This window comes from Cydia amplana, chromosome 15 (assembly GCF_948474715.1).
Source record: "Cydia amplana chromosome 15, ilCydAmpl1.1, whole genome shotgun sequence".
In the NCBI taxonomy this organism is placed as follows: domain Eukaryota; kingdom Metazoa; phylum Arthropoda; class Insecta; order Lepidoptera; family Tortricidae; genus Cydia; species Cydia amplana.
In genome coordinates, this window is record NC_086083.1 from 1384404 (window position 1) to 1399121 (window position 14718).

General features: G+C 34.0%; 1 protein-coding gene across 1 annotated transcript; it reads left to right on the forward strand.

Annotated features, from left to right (window-relative positions):
• Nucleotides 1-1049: 1049 nt before the first annotated feature.
• On the forward strand, nucleotides 1050-11016 carry LOC134654430 (protein YIPF2). Its single transcript, XM_063509870.1, has 4 exons — nucleotides 1050-1327; nucleotides 1980-2158; nucleotides 8830-9030; nucleotides 10657-11016. Exons 1-4 carry the CDS (start codon nucleotides 1132-1134, stop codon nucleotides 10975-10977), a joined length of 897 nt encoding a protein of 298 aa, XP_063365940.1. The 5' UTR covers nucleotides 1050-1131; the 3' UTR covers nucleotides 10978-11016.
• Nucleotides 11017-14718: the final 3702 nt, after the last annotated feature.

A 14718-nucleotide genomic window follows, 5' to 3' on the forward strand; every position in this document is an offset into this window, starting at 1 on the left:
TCACGAAACTATCGACAAGGTCATGACGGCCGTCATCTTACGTTACGTTGACAATCAACTACTACTCTTTGGTTATGCCTGCGCAAGCGAAGTGCGCAAGCACAACCGACAGGCAAAAAATATAAATTTTGATATTTTCAATTTTGCTTGCGCAGGCAAGGAGTTTGCTTGCGCAGGCAAGGAGTCATGTCATACACACGTTCAGTTTTGCCTGCACAAGTAAACTGTGCAGGCATAACCATCGGTTATAACCTAGTGTGTGTGGCCGGCTTTACGTTACGTTGACAATCAACGTAACGTAACGCCGTCTAGGAAACCGCGCCATCTTGTTTACATAGACAACGTTCTAGTGACGTCAGTCAACGCTATATAGCGCATATAGCGGCCGTAATATGACCTATGACGGCACCGTTTTCGGAGGAATCCAAAGCTTTAGACGGCAATTATCTAAAATCGCATGTTGTTTGTTGCAAGTTCTGTAGAGGTCTTAATTTTAATCACCATTCTTATAACCTTGATGAATATTTTTCCAATAAAAGTATTAGAATAGGTATTATCACTAACGATCTTGTAACAATACCCAAATCTGTGTAAATACAACCCCGTTTGTGGAACTAACGTGGTTCAAGAATAAGTCTTTATATTGCTGTGCCCCAACGCGGTTTATTTATGCTCGAACATGTAAATATTTAAAAAAATCTTGTAAAACCCATAAAAGCATTAAATGAATTATATTATAATATCGATAACTTTAAACCATAGCCGTACAGCAAAAAGTTATTTCTTTTTTATAATTGTCATATTTAAGGCTTGTTTACACGTGGCGGTTTTGATTTATATAGTTTGTCAAAGGACTATCTCATTTCAAACGTAGACAGAGAGAATCATTCTATCTTTGTCTTACACTAGTATTAGCACCCAAAAGAAAAGGATGAGTATAGTTTTTTTTGTTCTTATTTACTGAACATTTGGTTTGACCAACTATAATAAACAAACTATTCTAGCGTTTTCCACTGTGACTGAAATGTAATCAAATCTAATGACATGCGCGTTATGACGTTTTTTTTCCAACATACGTCTGTATTGTATGTTTTACTTTATTTACGAAAACTGTGACTAATATTTTAAAGAATGTCGTCGATAAAGACTGGCGAATTACTAAACTTTCAAGATTATTCGCCAGAGCACAATGATAGGAGTGCACGATTAGAAGTGGAGGCAGTGCAATCGCATCAATACACTAGCTCGATGTCGAACCCAAATTACACGTATGATGAACCTAAACTAACCAATCTTAACAACGAGGAGCCTGAAACACCGCCACAAAGTAAGAAATATTAATATTTTTACGCTCTAAATATAAACTGTGCATATATCTAAGTTGGTAACAAGACTGTTCCCTTCATTTTTCTTTCTCTACACTTCTATCATTACATGGTATATAGCTATCGATAAAGTATATTTGATATAGTAATTAGTGTAATAACATCTATGCTATTGACTGTGACCAATTTAGCTTCATTAAATCGGCATACAATCCTTTTTTAATTATGTATGCCTAAGTTGGGCGACTTACATTAAGGATTAGTGTATAGAAATATATATTGTTAGCTCTAGCCATTCCCTTGGATTTTGATCAGACAAAGTAAAATGGCATTTTTCTAGATGAATTTATTATAAGCCCCCTAGCTTGTAAGCTCTACTAATAAAAATTGTGTCCATGTGTTACACGAAATAAAAATATATTCATTCATTCATTCATTATTTAATACATAAATACCACTTACCACTTTATTGTCTTAGTTACTTTAGGTTTTGCTATGCATATTCTTGTAAAAAAACTAATTTAACTGATTTGCAAGACCGAAGTGATGAAGTGTTCTGTGAACAAAGTTTTGTACGGAACACTAAAAATGTTGATGTGTAGTAAAGAGATGTTTTGACTAACCAATGTGGTTAATTCGATTTTTTTTCCAAAGCAAATCACAATTTCTGGACCATAGAGTATTACCAGAAATACTTTGACGTCCACACCAATGAGGTGGTGGAGCGGATCATATCCTCGGTGGTGCCGCAGAAGGTCTCCCGCAACTACTTCGATGAGAGGATCAAGGGAAAACCTGACTTGTATGGACCAATATGGATATCTGTTACTTTGGTAAGTTAATGAAACTTTTATAGAATACCTTAAAATAAAACAAACCATGTGATGGACACACAAATACATGGCCTCACCAGGATTGGAACTAGGTCAAACATCAAACATCAAACATCAACATTTATTCAGCAAATAGGCCACAAGGGCACTTTTACATGTCAACATGGAATTTACATACAGCAAAAAAAAAACACATCTACAATTATAAAATACAACTTTATAATTGTAGATGTGTTTTTTTTTTGCTGTATGTAAAATAGGTAGGATCACTATTGACTAAGCAAGACAGTTTAACACATCCAGTGCCAGCGCTTGCTTTGCGCTACGAGCATAGCTGATAACATGGGAAAAAACCGGCCAAGTGCGAGTCGGACTCGCGCACAGAGGGTTCCGCACCATCAACAAAAAATAGAGCAAAACAAGCAAAAAAACGGTCACCCATCCAAGTATTGACCCTGCCCGACGTTGCTTAACTTCGGTCAAAAATCACGTTTGTTGTATGGGAGCCCCACTTAAATCTTTATTTTATTCTGTTTTTCGTATTTGTTCTTATAGCGGCAACAGAAATACATCGTCTGTGAAAATTTCAACTGTCTAGCTATCACGGTTCGTGAGATACAGCCTGGTGACAGACGGACGGACGGACAGACGGACAGCGGAGTCTTAGTAATAGGGTCCCGTTTTTACCCTTTGGGTATGGAACCCTAAAAACGGTCACCCATCCAAGTACTGACCCCGCCCGACGTTGCTTAACTTCGGTCAAAAATCACGTTTGTTGTATGGGAGCCCCACTTAAATCTTTATTTTATTCTGTTTTTAGTATTTGTTGTTATAGCAGCAACATAAATACATCATCTGTGAAAATTTCAACTGTCTAGCTATCACGGTTCGTGAGATACAGCCTGGTGACAGACGGACGGACGGACAGACGGACAGCGGAGTCTTAGTAATAGGGTCCCGTTTTTACCCTTTGGGTACGGAACCCTAAAAACGGTCACCCATCCAAGTACTGACCCCGCCCGACGTTGCTTAACTTCGTCAAGAATCATGTTTGTTGTATGGGACAAGGACCGGAACCGGTTACCTTAACCGGGGTTTTTCATAGGGTTATTTTAGAAGTGGTTATAAAAACCCCTACCATAACGGTAACCGTCTGATAAGGTAACACTTTGATTCGGTAACCGTATCAGATCGAGTTAACCCCTGTTACCGGTAACCGAAATAAAAACCCCGTCTATGCTGTTACCTCATAATAAGGTTTTGAACCAGTTCAAACGATTGTAAACTTTACGCAGACTTAAATTCAACTTATTATTGAATAACCGTGGTTGGCATGGGCGGTCTATGAAGCCTCCAGCACAAACAAGTTTTTTTGCCGGTAACTTCGCTTATTGACAATTCAAACAATATTGCACTTTGAGTCCTTAAGCTAAAATTGAAAACAAGTGAGCAATTACAGTATTATTTTTAGAGCGACAGCCGCGGCGCAGCGCGGCCATTCCTTTGTTTATCTTTATACCTGTGTGTTCCTATTGTTTTTGTCAATTCTAGTTTAGAAATTTTTAGAAAAGGGGTTGCAAGTAAACAACATCCTATCCTAGTAATATCTGCTATTATTTAGATATATTTTATCAAATTTTATGCTACTTAGATTATTATTTTTATTTTCGGGTTCACACTTGATATGTACCTACAGATTAAAGACTGATTTAAAGAAAAAATTTCACCTAACTAGTAATTTTACTGGTACCTAGTTAGGTATAATTTATCTTAAGTGATTAAAAAAAAAAACACTTTGTGATAAAGATACATGCGCTAGCGGATTGTGGTAGATATTTTACCATTGTTAACAAATGACATATGTACTAGTTATTATGAGCTTATTTTATAATAAGCAATTAAAGTCTATTTTTTTATTCGGTAGACTAAAATGACATTTCATAGTATGAAATGAAATGACACATGATGTTCATACTACGAAATGTCATTTTAGTCTACCGAATAAAAAATAGACTTTAGTTTAAAATGTTTTCAGATGCGGTGAGTTGTATGAGCTAAGTCGTAATTTACCTTGTACCGCTTAATGCAGCGATCAGAAAATATCTATAGCAGTTATAAACTTATTTTAATACTACAAATCTTTCATTAATACCAGGGGGCTCAGCACGGTTCCATTTTTATCGACTATCACTATGCCCGTCACTTTCGCACTTACATACTTGTTAGAACGTGACAGGCATGGTGATAAACGATAAAAATGCGACCGTGCTACTAGGGCAGAATTCATTATACATATTCATTGGGTATCTATAACATTGGTAGGTGAAATAGTTTTGATTAAATTAAATAGATACATAATTACATACATACTTAGTAAGCAGTGTTGGGCATTCAAGAATAAAATCATTATTTAAATAAAAATTCCTAAGAATAAAATCATGTTGATTTTATTCCCGTCAAAATTATTCAAATAATTTTGATCGGAAATAATTCGTATGTGAAAAAATTTAATAAGAATAATCTCATTCTTAATCAAATAAATATAATCATGATTTTATATTCTAAATAATATTCCTGGATTAAACATGTAGTATGGATGCCGTATAGGCGTTACGTATAGATGGAAGTAAATTAGACAAGAAACTATTATGTTTCTTGACTAATTTATACCTGATTTTATGCAATAAAAATCTTACAAATTTAATTTACTGCCGCATAGTCTTGGTATTGGACGATACCCGTATTTATTTTAATGTGATAACTAAATCATCAGGTACAATTCAGCTGCTCTGAACGGATGGTGGATAGCAAAACTCTTCAATGGCTGTGCCTAAATGAATGTAAAAAATAAAAAACCGGCCAAGTGCGAGTCTAACTCGCGCAGGAAGGGTTCCGCACCATTACGCAAAAACCAGCAAATAAATCACGTTTGTTGTATGGGAGCCCCACTTAGATATTTATTATATGCTGTTTTTAGTATTTGTTGTAATAGCAGCAACAGAAATTAATTATTTGTGAAAATTTCAACTGCCTAGCTATCACGGTTCATGAGATACAGCCTGGTGGCAGACAGACGGATAGAGGAGTCTTAGTAATAGGGTCCCGTTTATACCCTTTGGGTACGGAACCCTGAAAAAAGATGTTTTTAAAGGTAGGATAAGGAATGGCTTGATATGGTGTATTCCTATTTCTCCCCGCCGGGCACAGATGGGAATAGGCGCTTCATTTAAATCATTCCCATATGTCCCCGCCTCATGTATCGCGCCGATCACGTTGGGCAGGAACAAATGGGGAAAATACTCATGATTTTTTTCTGTTTTCGAATTATGTTTATAATTCGTTTTTTTTTAGCATTAGAAAGAACTTGAAAGAAGGTAAGCGACTTTTTAAAAACCATAACTATTACTTATGAAAGCAGAAGACTATAAAAGATCGTATTAGATTCATAATTGTTACATATTTACCGTAACTTATTTTTAAAATGTGCTTTTCAATTAAAAGAGACATCAAGATTGTTTACCTTATTTCTAATGCTAAAAAAAACGAACTATAGTATGTGGTTTCAGTATCCGAGTTACTACCAAGACTTATGGTGTTTTTAAAAGCTCTTCTGATATTTAAAATTTGCATTTATTATTTAGACGGAAATTAACAGGTATATCGTTTGACACAACGTTTGCCGCACGTGTTTAGCAAATGCTGACAAAGAATTCACCACGCCACGACTTAATCCTATTGTTATTGCCAATGAGTAATAAATGACGGTCTCAAGTGCAAACACGCCTGCAACTTTCTGCAAATCTATTTAATTATAGTGATAAGCGTAGGACTCTTTTCTTACCTGCAGTAATTTACTATCTCATTCACTTTCCGTAGGTGTGAAAGAGATAGCATACGTAAGACCTCAAGGCTGGTAGGAATAATAAACAAAATACATACTTAATACGCAAAGAAATATACATTGAACCATCATAATGATAATTTCGCAGTTTACTTTCTATGTAGCTTCATTATAAAATTATCATCACCGTTTCGAAGGCTTCAAAAAATTCAAATCAATCCGACCATTGAAAAGAGGGGTGAAATTCATTTTACTATCTATATACATTGTACTACATATAATATGACGTATAATATGACCAAATAAATGCCATTTAACCTTGTTACCACTAACTCATGTATCTACAATTACATCAATTAGTCATGACACGGCAGAGTACTGATAACAATACTGTAGTGTAGTACAATAATAAGGCTTTATTGTTGTCACTATGACTCTCACCGCATTCTGCTTAATCCTAAATATCCTAATACAATAGAAAATACCACGACCTTTAAACATTCGGTGCACTTGCGTTGTAGCGCGTGCCAGCGGAGCGCAGCGTTTCGATTTAAATACGCATGTTGCTTCGCCTGTGTAGGTATATTTATTATCTTCATGTTATTAGGTACTAGGAAGTGCAAATAATTGACTTCATACATGAAAGATATTTTCCAGATTTTGTTCAATAGTCACCTTCAACAACACGAGAGTAATCTAGAGCAGAGTTGGGCAAAAAATAACTTGAATAAGAATAAGAATAAAAACAGAAATTTCATTCTTATTCCAATCGATTTGAATAAGAATAATTCTTGCACTCGTTATTTTAGAATAAATAGAAAGTGAATAAATCATGACACTTTTATTTTAAATGAAAAAGACAAAACGGAATATTTATTCCAGATGTAGGATTATACTAAATAACGTTTTATTCAATTAGAATGTTATTCTGAATTAATTTAACTTTTAATTTTGTAAGTTTCTAAAATAAATAAAATAGATAAAACAAATAAAATAAATGAAATAAATAAATAAAAACAAATAAATTATATTATTTACATCTCTTTTATTAGTATTGCATTTTTGTTTTTATATAATATTATAAGTATTAGTTTAATTTTTAAGTAGGTTTATTTTAATTTTAGTTTAGGTTTTAAATTTTTAATTCATACTATTCATAGTTAGTTGTAATGTTTTTTTATTATTACCTTTTAAGTTAAATAAATGAACTTTATCCTAATAAAATAAATAAGATAAATAAAATAAACGAAATAAATAAAATATATAAAATAAACAAAATAAATAAAATAAATAAAGTAAATAAAGTAAATAAAGTAAATAAAGTAAATAAAGTAAATAAAGTAAATAAAGTAAATAAAGTAACTAAAGTAACTAAAGTAAATAAAGTAAATTAAGTAACTAAAGTAACTAAAGTAAATAAAGTAAATAAAGTAAATAAAGTAAATAAAGTAAATAACGTAAATAACGTAAATAACGTAAATAAAGTAAATAAAGTAAATAAAGTAAATAAAGTAAATAAAGTAAATAAAGTAAATAAAGTAAATAAAGTAAATAAAGTAAATAAAGTAAATAAAGTAAATAAAGTAAATAAAGTAATTAAAGTAAATAAAGTAAATAAAGTAAATAAAGTAAATAAAGTAAATAAAGTAAATAAAGTAAATAAAGTAAATTAAGTAAATAAAGTAAATAAAGTAAATAAAGTAAATAAAGTAAATAAAGTAAATAAAGTAAATAAAGTAAATAAAGTAAATAAAGTAAATAAAGTAAATAAAGTAAATAAAGTAAATAAAGTAAATAAAGTAAATAAAGTAAATAAAGTAAATAAAGTAAATAAAGTAAATAAAGTAAATAAAGTAAATAAAGTAAATAAAGTAAATAAAGTAAATAAAGTAAATAAAGTAAATAAAGTAAATAAAGTAAATAAAGTAAATAAAGTAAATAAAGTAAATAAAGTAAATAAAGTAAATAAAGTAAATCAAATACATAAAATAAAAAATAAAAAAAAATAAACAAAATAAAAAAAAAATCAAAATAATCAAAATAAATTATATAAATAAAATTAACAAAATTAATGACAAATAAAATAAATGAAATAAGTAAAATAAACAAAATAAAAAAATAGACAAAATAAGTAAAATAAACAAAAACATTAAAATAAGCAAAATTAAAAAAAATACAAAAATAACAAAATAAACTATTAGTTCTATTAATAAATTAACTTTTTCTTTTAGTAGGTATTTGACTGACGGCACATCACTAAATACGAATGTAGCAAACCAATAAGCAACCGATAATAAAGGTTACCATAACTGAATAAAAACCGGTTAAAAACCCCTAACAAAAACCCTAACGCGATGGGGTTTTGAGATTAACTCGGTTAAAGGTTAAGGTTACCGTTTCAATAAGCTTACCGTTACAATCAGGTAACAGTATGATAGGGTTACCGAATGATACGGTAACCGAATTGATTGGGTTACCGAATGGATAGGATTAAGCGTAAAGAGGGGTTTTCCGGTCCTTGGTATGGGAGCCCCACTTAAATCTTTATTTTATTCTGTTTTTAGTATTCGTTGTTATAGCGGCAACAGAAATACATCATCTGTGAAAATTTCAACTGTCTAGCTATCACGGTTCGTGAGATACAGCCTGGTGACAGACGGACGGACGGCCGGATGGACAGCGGAGTCTTAGTAATAGGGTCCCGTTTTTACCCTTTGGGTACGGAACCCTAAAAACGGTATGTAGCGAAAAGCGACTATGGATAGAGCAGCCTGGCCTGGCAGTGAATGCGTTAATAATGATAACAATTGATAATTTAAAATGTTACCAGATCTTCACAATAGCAGTAAGCGGCAACATAGCCAGCTACCTCCAATCCGCCAACAAGGCAGTTCACTGGCGCTACGACTTCCACCTCGTGTCGTACGCCGCAACAGCTATCTTCTGCTACGTGTGGCTGGTGCCAGTCGCGTTATGGGCCGCTCTCAAGTGGACCACAGTGACAGACAGGCAGGACGAGATTGAGACTCAGGTATTTTCTTGGTAGTCTCTCTTTTCACATGTTTACCAGAATTACTATTCTTGACACTGTCATTATTTTAAAAAGATCAAAGCAAATACAAGAGTATTTGACGACCGGTCTGGCCTAGTGGGTAGTGACCCTGCCTGTGAAGCCGCGGTCCTGGGTTCGAATCCCAGTAAGGGCATTTATTTGTGTGATGAGCACGGTTTACTAATGAATGGGCCAAAAACGTTTCCCAAAGTATCACATCCCAAACTATGTTTCCCAAATTATCATTTCCCAAAAAAATGTTTGGCAAAACAACTTATCGCAATTTTTCAGTTAGCAATAGTCTTTTTTGGCAAGTTATTGTTTAGCAAATAATTACTTGGTCAATTTTCATTTTACCAAGTATTATTTAGTAAAATGTATCATTAAGCATAACTTACATGTCCCAAAATATTACATGGCATACAATTTACATACCAATAGAGGGCCTGCAGTATTTTTATTTTTGCTTTCATTTGAAATACTTTATCCCGACCTTGGTTTTTTTTTATCATTTTGGTTTTTTATGTTTTACGCAAACGGATGGAATTTAATAAAAATATAATTCCTGACCTGTTAAATTGATTTTTTTTTTCAATCCCAATCCACGCCTTTTCTGTTACATCTTTTCTGACATAATCTGGCAGCTTATAATTATACAAACATGGATAAGTTTCCACCTCCTGAACAAAATTAATAATAAAAGTTTGTTCCGCCGTCGTTTTGTGTACGACGCGTATACGACTCGAGTCGCGTGCGACCAGACTACTGTCTTAGTAGCGTGCGATTGATATCAAACGTGTCGTCGACGCGTCTCGTCGACGCGACGCGGCTACTCACAAACGACGCGTAGGACACGCGTACGAAACACAAATCGCTTGAGAGTAGCCTCGTGAGAGAAGGGCCTAAGAATGGAGAAAGCTACTGATTCTGAGTAGTAAATATTATATAAATTCAAAATTCTAACAGAACGAATTTAGGTTCTTTAAATAGAGATGCCTATTTGCCAAATTTGCGAAGTGACAATTTGAGCAAACATCTTTTTGGAATATAATATTAGCCAATAAAAAACGTTTGCTAAATAAGTTTTTGTCCTAATAACATTTGACAAAGTAAAATCATGCCAAATGATAATTTGACCAAATAAGTTATATGCGAAGTGTAACTTTGCTAAAGGTTTCTTTGGGAAATGAAACTATTGCGATAAGTTTGTTGGGAAGTGAAATTTGGCGAAATGTATTTGGGCCAAACGGAAGTACACCGATGAGCACAGATATTTGTTCCTGAGTCATGGTTGTTTTCAATGTATTTAAGTATTTGTATATTATATATACCGTTGTCTGAGTACCCACAACACAAGCCTTCTTGAGCTTACTGTGGGGCTTAGTCAATTTGTGTAAAAAAATGTCCTATAATATTTATTTATTTATTATTTATTCAACATAGATGAGTAAGGTCTATTAACTAAGAAAAACAATTAGCCGACCTAGATGACATAAGTTTTGAGCTGCTATATCAAATTTTACAACCAAAAATACCCTATAATGTACAGGGCCATCTACAAAATGTAATAACTCTGATATTTATATAAAAATACATCTTTTGCAGACCTCAACAATACCAACAATGATGTCCCTATTCTGTCTGTACGGCTACTCTCTGTCCATCTACATCCCCGTGGCTATCCTGTGGACGATCCAAGTCTCCTGGCTGCAATGGCTCTTCGTACTAATGGCGGCTTTAGTCTCCGGAGCAGTACTCATATTCTGGCTAATGCCTGCGCTGAAGAAATCTAAGTATTACCTCCTTTTGATAGGGTCGATTATTGGTTTTCATTTTTTGTTGGCGACTGGGTTCATGCTGTATTTCTTTCATGTTCCGAGTGCGCATGTTTTGCCGACGGTCGCTGTGTCGACGCATGCGCCGTGATTATGTGATATTTGCAGTGGGATTTTGTGGTAAAGCAGGTTGAGTAGACATGGAATATGATAGATTGTCGCCAGTACTGATTTGCTTTTTAGTAAGTTAACCCTTTTCCAGTCCATGCATAGTACAGTACGTACGATTAATCGACCACATAGGCGCTACTAGAATTTCAACTTTAGTATTCCAAGTTAAGGTTCAAATTAGATTACACTTTCGGGAAATGGGACAAATTCAAATTAATCATCAAATCTGGATTAAATGGAATATATTTTAATTTTTTGGGAATACCTTATAGATTGGTGCGGCCTTGAAAAGGGTTAAGTAAGTTCGTTCCATGCCTAACCCATTTTTACCACAAAATTACTGTGTATTAGATTGAATGCACTGAGTCAGTATAATAGGTAAAAGTAAAGTACTAACTTGCTATATTGTTAGCTCTAATATTGTTGCAAACATGGTCTTAGTGTTCATTGGTACGTACTTTTACCTTAATGGGTAAATGCTTTGTAACATAATGTTAGTCTGCAGTCAAAGTAATAAATAGGTACAGATGTAGTGCATTAGTTATTTGTACAACAAGAGATCAAAGTTTGATATTTCTTCGAGTGCTTATTTTGAGTCCCGTGCAAGCGAAAGATTCTATACTACTCGCTACGCTCGTGAATCTAATTTAGAATCTTGAGCGTAGTAAGGGACTCAAAAGCGCACGAGATGTAAATAACTTTGATCTCGTGTAGTTCACAAAACTTTTCACCTCAGCAGTGAGAACATATTAGAGAACCCGAAAAATGTATTACTTCTTCATCACTTACCTATTCACTCATGTTTTCTTAAGATATACCAACAATTAAGGTTTCACCTCAGCAGCTCGAACAAGGGTACTTTGCTACTTAAAAACAGTGAGCAAAATAGCATTTTGCTCACTGAGTGAGCAAAATCGCATTTTGCTCATTTTGTCTCACTCAGTGAGCAAAATGCGATTTTGCTTGAACGTGTCTATCTCAGTCAGTCTCGGTACAAAAAGTACTGAGGTTGACTGGTAGCACTGACAATCCAACCTCTAGAGTTCTAGACTGAACTTAGGCCAATTATTTCATGAAACCGATGCTGCCAAAATACGGGGGTGCGGGGGGACGAGGTGAGCGAATCCCGTGCCGTGATTGGTCCGTTCAAAGACACGGACCAATCACGGCACGGGATTGACTCGAAGATGGAGTAACGCTACCGTATGTGTGGCAGAGGGGGTAGCGCGACTATGCTATGTCTAGAGGTTGGATTGTCTGTGACTGAAGTAGCATGACAAATACGAAAGTTTCCGAGAAAATACGATGGAAAATAATTATGCACTACATCTGTACAGTTATTTATTTCCTTTACAAAGTATTATTGAGACGGATTATAATGCTGTGCTAATATTAAGCATTTATCTTATCAAATATGTTGTCAATGTTTATTTTGAAATCCTAATTAGTTTTTATAATAATTTAAGTACAGACTTATTTTATTCGCTTGCACAATCAAATGTCAAAAATAAGGTATTTACAGATAAATAATATATAAAATTTGATCTTTCGGAGTTTAAATGTATCTAGAATTCTAGATTGTTAGATGAGGTGGTTTTGGAGTATTTTCTATTTCGACTACATTCCTATTTATAGATAAAATGATTCACTAGAAACTTATTTATCATTGAAAATAAATTTAATTCTTGAAGATTATTTTCTTTGTATTTAAAAATCGACCCATCCCACCCTGTATGTTTTATATCACTTTAACAACCATAATACTAGATAATACCGTACCGTAACTTTCAAAAGTATTCAAATTTCAACCCTTAGTTCATTTATTTAGGATTCATTATTGTCTGCCATTCAGTTATCTTACTTTTAAATGATACCCGTAATAGGGACGATGCCACATGTTGAATTTTATAACAAAATCTAGTAAAATAGACAGCAAACGAGCAATTTATCACAATAATGTGGATATTAAAATAAAATATTGAAAAATTACAAAATTACAGGACCTGAAAGTTTCAAAATTTAAGTTTTTTTTTAACTTCCAAAAACGATAAAAGTAAGGGTACCATTCGATTCCTTACATGTCATCCAAAAAAATATTGTATAGCAACTATATAGATAAACGCAATATTTCACCGACAAAAACGCAATTTTCTTGTTTTGTCCATACGGGCGATGCGGTCCAGATGGGCGATGACGTCACGGCCTCTGTCCGTTTTGTATAGGGCGTTTCGCGAGTGAAGTGCGACTGTCGGACTTTGACTATTACAATTTCTGACTTTTGTGTTACTTTAATGCAATGGGTCCCATATAGACATTTGATCCTAAAAACAAACCCGATCGATTGATACCATAAAAAAATTAGTCATGTAGCCTATTATAGTAGGTGCCAGTGTTAAAATAGTGAACGCTATCTGGTATGGATTTTTTTAATCAACTAAAACAGTTCAATGTACAATACATATTTACAAGATAAATACACAACTAAAATTCATTACATTCAGTACAAAGTAGAACTAATAAAAATTTCGTACATCGACGTTTGTACGCGAGCAGTTAATTTAAACTTTTACTTCACTGTTCTGCCGCCAGAGTGCAGCACTAGCACAAACCGTAAACCATAGAGTAACTTATATTTTATGTGCCGTAAACAGTTTTTTGACAAGTTTTCACACTTATTTGGTACGAATAAATATGCCATGGATGCATCAAGGCGGTTTGTTTACTGTTTGTGCTAGTGGCGCCCCCTACGCAGTTTTGCGTAATATTCCATATACTTAGTGACAGATTCTTTCGGTGACCATTCGATGTAGGACATTATTTCTGATTCTCGACCATACTTTAAAAATCGATTACTGTTCAATCAGTTTTTATTCTGGTAAGTATCTTTTCAATAATGGTAGTAAGACTTATCGACAGCTAAAGTAGATGGCGCTGCACGGTGCCATATCTTTTATGGCAACTGTATTATTAAACGTGAACTTTTGACAGATCCCTACATCGCTGTCCACACCATAGAGAAATAAGTAAGGATAGAGTTCTGTCTCCAATACATCAGTTTTCTTACCAAAACGCGGGTTATAGTTATTTCGAAGTCGACATCTAGCGTCAAGTAGTGGATTTATCAGTACCGCTACTTGACACCAGATGTCGCAACTGACGAAAAATGTAATGCTAAAACAATTTACAACTAGATTACAAGCAGAAGTTCCGGTTATAATATTAGCTGAAAATTGTAGAGGATTAGACTTCGTTCGTCGCGACATCTATTGTCGAGTAGCAGTACTGATAAATTCGCTATTACCATAGAGAAAAAAAATACATAGAGTGCTCACTCCATACATCAGTTCAGACTATTAATTTCAGTGTCTACATCTAGCATCGAGTAGCGGAACTATCAGTACTGCTACTTGACAATAGATGTAGCACCGACCGGAAAGCCTTATCTCAACAGCATAAGACTTTCCGGTCAGTGGCTACATCTATTGTCAAGTAGCAGTACTGATAGTTCCGCTACTCGATGCTAGATGCTAATAGTCTTTTTGGTACTAAAACTGATGTATGAAGTGAGCACTCTATGTATTTTTTTCTCTATGCTATTACTTAACGCTAGATGTCGACTATGAAGATAACCCTCGTGGTAAGAAAACTGATATATGGAGTTAGCACTCTATCCTTATTTCACTATGATCCACACGAATTCTCCTTACACTATACGAAAAGA

Excerpts from the sequence above, each read along its gene's own strand:
- LOC134654430 (XM_063509870.1), top strand. The coding sequence starts at position 1,132 with ATGTCGTCGATAAAGACTGGCGAATTACTAAACTTTCAAGATTATTCG. Across the intron at positions 2,159-8,829 it reads TATGGATATCTGTTACTTTG|ATCTTCACAATAGCAGTAAG; the intron begins GTAAGTTAATGA and ends AAATGTTACCAG. Across the intron at positions 9,031-10,656 it reads AGGACGAGATTGAGACTCAG|ACCTCAACAATACCAACAAT; the intron begins GTATTTTCTTGG and ends CATCTTTTGCAG.